Raw genomic sequence first — 7,331 nt, 5'->3', positions numbered from 1 at the left:
GCTTAAGCACAAGGCTGATCTCCACTGTTGTACAAATTGTATTCAATAAAATGCAGTATAAAGGGCCAAAAATGCACAAATAAGAACTTCAATAGACCACCTGCCCCATCACCAGCCACACCCATCCTAAGCGTCTACTCTTCATGGGATGAGGCAAATTTATCCGACTTTTTTAAAAATCTGCATGAAACATGAGTTTTGGACAGGAACGATTCGCTACCTTTCTTGGTCTTCCAGTGTAAAATCAATAAACATCAGATTACTGAAATTCAGTCTGTTAGATGCAAAACAGACCGAGAGAGGGCAGAATCGGTGTGATTCAATTGGAAGTGAGAAGGGAAATGTGGGCATGGAAGTATCAAGATTAAGCAATCGTTCAGCAGGCTGTGAAATTGACCACAGGAAGCCGGGACTCCCGTGCTCCTGGTCTGACCGCGGCCAGCAGGTGCAGACAGTACCGTTTAGGGAGGCGGCCAACTTGAAGGCGGAATTCTATTTAAACATGGAAAGTCTTCAGAACAGCGTGAAAAAGAAAGCGACTGAAAGGCATTATAAAACTGAAGTACTAATTACAGGCGAGCAATTAAGGTACGGAAACGGCATGCACCCTTTTTGAAGACAGCGGGGCGTTCATTGTCACACGGTGATGTGTCCTAATCCTGAAAGAGAATTTAGAAGTATGGAAAGAGCGCTTCCACCAGGTTAAATTTCTAACTATTTACAAATCGGGCACTTCGATTAAAATGTTATTCTACTTGATGTACATTTCTATCATAATTCAGTTTGCACGTTTACATCGATTTTTTGGATAGATTTTAAAACCCTTTGAAATTTATGCAAAGTAACAGTAACATTATTTAAAGCTGGATAACCAGTAGAACTGCAAATTATAAATCAGAAACAAACATGAAAGTACTCAGCTGGTCAAACAAAGTATGTGGAGGGATGGCTCAGTTAACCTTTAGGTTCTGGTCTCTTCCTCGGTACTGAGAGTGTGGGGACTTTGCCTTTTTCGAAGTAGAACTTGGAGCAGTGGGTGGGAGGTGAGGTGAAAGACTAAGAGGCGGTATTGGAAATGTGTTGAGAGAGTGTTCAGATGATAAGGAAGATGATGATTTACGACCACCGAGACGTTATAAAAGGGAGAGAAAGGGATCTGAATATAATAATGAGCGGTTCACCTCGTGTTGGAGAATTCAATCTTTATTCGAGAAAGTTGCAAAGTGCCGAGTCAGAAAATGTTTTTTTCTCGTTCGTACTGGGCCTCACTATGGCATTGGTGAAGGTTGCAGATGGGCAGGTTGGAATGCATAAGAGATTGAGGCAGATTTTAACTTCAAGCAGCAGGAAGCCCAAAATTACCCCGTAGATTAAGTATAGGTGCTCCACAAGGTAGCCACTCGATCTACACTTGGAGACTTCATTGTAGCGGAAGCCACACTGTGAGCAATGAATGTAGGGCACGCGTGGAAGAAATCCAAGTGAATCGCAGTTTCACTTCTGACAGTGGGGCTAAGCACTGCTCCAATACCATATTTAAAGCTTGCTGATAACACTACTGTCGTTGGCCGAATCAGCATATAAGAGGGAGACAGAAAATCTGGCTGAGTGGTGCCACAACAACAACCTCTCACTCGATGTCAGCAAGTCCAAGGAGCTGATTATTCTCTTCAGGAGGAGGAAACCGGCCGTACACGAGGCATCCTTATGGAGGGATCAAAAATGGAAAGGATCAGCAGCTTTAAATTGTTCGGTGTTATCACTTCAGAGGAGCTGTCTGGGCCCAGTACGTTAGTGATATTATGAAGAAAGCACGGCAGCGCGCCCCCACTTAGAAGTTTGTGAAGATTGAGCATGACATCATGACATCTAATATTTTGACAAGATTCTATAGCCTTTGTGGTGGAGAGTATATCGACTGGTTGCATCACATGCTGGTGAAACATCAAGGCCCTTGAACGGAAAACCCTACAAAGAGAATGGATATGGCCCAGTCCATCACAGGACCCCCTTCCCCCCAACTCCATTGAGCTCATCTACAAGGGGTGTTGTCACAGGAAAGCAGTTTCATCATCAGGGACTCTCACCACACAGGTCAAGCTCTCTTCTCGTAGATGCTATCAGGATGCAGGCATTGGAGCTTCAGGTCTCACACTACCAAGTTCAGGAACAGTTATTACCTCTCAACCATCAGGCTCTTGAACCAAAGAGGATAACTTCACTTGCCCCATCACTGAGCAAACTGTGCAAATACAAAAAGAAAAAAAGCAATAATAATAAAATAAACAATAAATGTCGAGAACATGAGATGAGGAGTCCTTGAAAGTGAGCCCCCATAACCCATGGTCTCACTTTCAAGGACTTTTCATCTCCTGTTCTTGACATTTATTGTTTATTTTATTATTATTGTTTTTTTTCTTTTTGTATTTGCACAGTTTGTTGTCTTTTTCACACTGGTTGACTACCCAAGTTGGTGCAGTCTTTCACTGATTCTGTTATGGGTTATTATTCTATAGATTTATTGAGTATTTCCACAAGAAAAAGAATCCCAGGGTTGTATATGGTGATGTATGTGCACTTTGATAATTTATTTTGAACTTTGTTTGGTTCCGAGACTGTTGGGAAGGGAATGTATGAATGGACAGGTGGTCCAGTGGGATTGGAGAATAGTAGACAAAGGTGCCAGCAAAGTGAGCAGTTTGTGTAAAATTCAAGATGAGAAAGATCTGGTTGTGGTGGTAGGATCACATTGAAATTGTGGAAATTGTGAAGGATAATGTGCTGAAAGTCAAGGCTGGTCGGATGGTAAGTGACTACCACTCTCATATTTGTCCATTTTGAAGAGTTGATGAGGAGAGACTTGCAGGAAGCATGGCACTCCAGTAGAGGGAAAGCCAGATCTCAAAGAAGAGGGCATTTAAAAGGTACATGAGTGGAATGCCTCAAAGTTGTGAGAAATTTTGGTCTAGTTCATTCCAGGAATGAGGGACTTAATGTGTGAGGAGCATTTGATGTCTCTGAGTTTGTACTGGATGGAATTCAGAAAGATGAGGGGAAATCCCACTGAAACCTACTGGATATTGAAAAGCCTGGACAGAATGAATGTGAAAAAAATGTTTTCATTAATAAGTGAGTGTAGAATCCAAAGGCACAGCCTAAGACTAAGGGAATGTCCCTTTAAAACTAAGATGATGAATTTCTACAGCCAGAGGTTGGTTTATCTGTGGAATTTGTCACCACACAGAATTGTGGAGACCTAGTCAATCGGTGTATTAATTGATATATTCTTGATTAGTAAAGGGGTTAAGGGCTATGGACAGAAGATGGGAGAATTGCTGAAAATTTATCAGCAATGAATGCTAGAACAAGCTTGATGGGCCAAATTATCTAATTTTGATCTATATGCTTTGATGTCCTTGCAAAATGGTGGCTTGTTAAAGATGTTAGTAACTGGTCTGAGATGGAATTCGAGGGATCTAGACAAAGAAGGGAAGTGTTAAGGACGTACAGATTGTGGGACAGGGTGACAATTGGCTACAAAAGTGAAATTTTTAAGTTCAATATGGGTACAGGATGCTGTTTATTGATGACAGCTTAGCATTTAATATAATCATTCCTACAGTACTGATGAAAAGCTCCTGGGACTCTGTACCTCCCTCTGCGACTGAATCTTTGACTTCCTAGCTGGTAGAGAACGATCTGTGTGGATCAGAAACAACATTTCCACCTCCCTGACAATCAGCACTGGCGCACCTCAGGATGTGAGCATAGCTCACTGCTCCTCTCTCTCTAACCCATGACTGTGTGACAAGGCACAGCTCAAATGCCATCTTTAAGTTTGCTGATGGCAGAATTTCAAACGGTGACAAGAACACGCAGGAATGAAATACAGTGCCTATAACAAAGTATTCTCTCCCCCCCCCCCCTTGGTAGTTTTATAACATTGAATCACAGTGGATTTGATCTGGCTTTTTTGACACTGATCAACAGAAAAAGACACTTTCGTGTCAAAGTGAAAACAGATCTCCACAAAGTTATCTAAATTGAATACAAATATAAAACACAAAATGATTGTATAAGTATTCACCCTCTTCAGGTCAGTGTTTTGTAGTTGCATCTTTGGTGGCAATTACAGGCTTGAGTCTGCAGATAGGTCTCTATCAGCTTTGCACATCTGGACACTGCAAATTTTTCTCCTTTCCTCTTTACAAAAACTGCTCAAGCTCTGTCCGACTGCATGGGGATCGTGAGTGTACAGCCCTATTCAAGTCCAGCCACAAATTCTCAATTGGACTGAAGTCTCGACTCTGACGTGGCCACTGCAGGGCATTAACTTTGTCATTTTAAAGACATTACTGTGTAGTTTTGCTTTTATGGTTCGGGTCATTATCTTGCTGGAAAACAAACCTTCTCCCAAATCACAGTTCTCTTGCAGACTGCATCAGGTTTTCCTCCAGGATTTCCCTGTATTTTGCTGCATTCATTTCACCCTTAACCTTTAACAAGCCTTCCAGGGCCCGCTGCAGTGAAGCATCCCCCCAGCATGATGCAGCCTCCGCCATGCTCCACAATAGAGATGGTGTGCTTTTGATGATGCGCAGTGCTTGGCTTAATCCAATCATATTGTGTAGTCTGGTCTGATGGCCAAAAAGCTAAATTTTGGTTTCATCAACCATAGAATCTTCTTCCAGCTGATTTCAGAGTCTGTCACACACCCTCTGGAAAAACTCCAGCTGAGATTTCAAGTGAGTTTTTTTCCCCAGTAGTGGCTTTCTCTCTGCCACTCTCTCATAAAGCTGCAACTGGTGAAGCACCAGGAAACAGTTGTTATATGTACATCTTCTTCCATCTCAGCCACTGAAGCTTGCACCTCCTCCAGAACTGTCATAGGATTCTTGGTGGCCTCCCTCACTCGTCCCCTTCTTGCATGGTCACTCAGTTTTTGAGGATGGCCAGCCCTAGGCAGTTTTCCATTTTTGTTGATTTTCTTAACTGTACTCCAAGAGATATTCAGTGTCTTGGATATGTTCTTGTATCCATCCATATGTTCTTGTGCTTTTCAATAACCTTTTCACAGAATTGCTTGGAGTGTTCTTCTGTCTTCATGGTGTAGTTTTTACCAGGATACTGACTCACCAGCAGCTGGACCTTCCGGATACAGGTGTATTTTGACTACAATCAGTTGAAACACCCTGACTGCACAAACATCTCTAGAAACATAGAAAACCTACAGCACAATACAGGCCCTTCAGCCCACAAAGTTGTGCTGAACATGTCTCTACCTTAGAAATTACTGGACTTCCCCATAGCCCTCTGTTTTTCTAAGCTCCATATACCTATCCAAAAGTCTCTTAAAAGACCCTATTGTATCTGCCTCCACCACCGTTGATGGCAGCCCATTTCACACACTCACCACTCTCTGCGTAAAATACTTACCCCTGACATCTCCTCTGTACCTAATCCCAAGCACCTTAAACCTGTGTCCTCTTGTGGCTGCCATTTCAGCCCTGGGAAAAAGCCTCTGACTATCCACATGATCAATGCCTCTCATCATCTTATACAGCTCTATCTGGTCACCTCTCATCCTCCATTGCTCCAAGGAGAAAAGGCCAAGTTCACTCAACCTGTTTTCATAAGGCATGCTCCCCAATCCAGGCAACGTTCTTGTAAATCTCCTCTGCACCCTTTCTATGGTTTCCACATCCTTCCTGTAGTGAGGCGACCAGAAATGAGCACAGTACTCCAAGTGTGGTCTGACCTGGGTCCTATATAGCTGCAACATTACCTCTCGGCTCCTAAATTCAATTCCACGATTGATGAAGGACATTACACTGTATGCCTTCTTAACCACAGAGTCAACCTGTGCAGCTGCTTTGAGCGTACTATGGACTCTGACCCCAAGATCCCTCTGATCCTCCACACTGCCAAGAGTCTTACCATTAGTACTATATTCTGCCATCATATTTGACCTACCAAAATGTACCACTTCACACTTATCTGGGTTGAACTCCATCTGCCACTTCTCAGCCCAGGTTTGCATCCTATCAATGTCCTGCTGCAACCTCTGACAGCCCTCCATACTATCCACAACACCCCCAATGATCTCCATTTAACTCATTATCTGACATCTAAAACTAATTGGCTGCACTGTGATGATTTTGTGTGTCATATTAAAGGAGGGTGAGTACTTATGCAATCAATTATTTTGTGTGTTTTACATTTGTAATCAACTTAGATTACTGTAGAGATCTGTTTTCACTTTGACACGCAGGAGTCTTTTTCTGTTGATCAGTGTCAAAAGAGCCAAATTCAATGATTTGATGTCGTAAAACAACAAAACATGAAAGCTTCCAAGGGGGGTGCGCACTTTTTATAGACACTGTATATCAGCTAATTGAGTGGTACCATAGTAACAATCTTGCACTCAACGTCAGTAGGACCCTTTCCACTGAGGCAAGGGGAGAAAAAAACCAGAGGACATGGGTTAAGGGTGAGGGGGGAAAAGTTTAAAGGGAACATTAGGGGGGGCTTCTTCACACAGAGCGTGGTGAGAGTATGGAATGAGCTGCCAGACGAGGTGGTAAATGCGGGTTCTTTTTTAACATTTAAGAATAAATTGGACAGATACATGGATGGGAGGTGTATGGAGGGATATGGTCCGTGTGTAGGTCTGTGGGACTAGGCAGAAAATGGTTCGGCACAGCCAAGAAGGGCCAAAAGGCCTGTTTCTGTGCTGTAGTTTCTATGGTTCTATGGACCAAACAACTGATTGTGAACTTCAGAAAGGATATAATGAGGGAATGCACGCTAGTCTTCATAGAGGGATCAGAAGTGGAAAGAATTCCTGGGTGTCAATATCTCTCAGGATCTAACCTGGACCCAACATATCAACGCAATTACAAAAAAGGCTATATTTCAAAAGCAGTTTGAGAAGATTTGTTACAGTATGCTTCCAAAGGCACTCGCTAATTTCTACAGGTGTACCATGGAGAGAATTCTAACTAGATGCATTACTGTATGGGGGTGGGGTGGGTGGGGGGCTGCTGCGCAGATCAAAGTAAGCTGCAGAGAGTTGGAAACAGTCAGCTCCATCATGAGCACTTGCCTCCATCGTATCTGGGACAGTTTCAAGGAGTGATGCCTCAAAAAGGTGACATCCATCATTAAGGACTCCCATCACCCAGGTCATGCCTTGTTCTCATTGCTACCATCAGAAGGAGATACAGAAGAGTGAAGGCACACACTCAACAATTCAGGAACAGCTTCTTCCCTTCTGCCATTCAATTTCTGAATGAGCATTGAACCCATGAACACTACCTCACTACTTATTT

General features: G+C 42.9%; 1 protein-coding gene across 2 annotated transcripts in view; it reads left to right on the top strand.

Moving 5' to 3' along the window:
- Positions 1-323: 323 nt before the first annotated feature.
- The window catches only part of LOC140186512 (DEP domain-containing mTOR-interacting protein-like), a 110,132-nt gene continuing 103,124 nt past the window's right edge, over positions 324-7,331 (top strand). For both annotated transcript variants that reach the window (XM_072240904.1, XM_072240896.1), the window contains exon 1: positions 324-588. In XM_072240904.1, coding sequence (XP_072097005.1) covers positions 350-588 — 239 coding nt within the window. In that variant the 5' untranslated portion in view covers positions 324-349. The remainder of the gene's footprint in view (positions 589-7,331) is intronic.

The sequence above is a fragment of the Mobula birostris genome, chromosome 2 (genome assembly GCF_030028105.1).
Source record: "Mobula birostris isolate sMobBir1 chromosome 2, sMobBir1.hap1, whole genome shotgun sequence".
In the NCBI taxonomy this organism is placed as follows: Eukaryota; Metazoa; Chordata; class Chondrichthyes; order Myliobatiformes; family Myliobatidae; genus Mobula; species Mobula birostris.
Note: the sequence above shows the minus strand (reverse complement) of the source record. Positions and strands in the feature narration are given on the sequence as shown.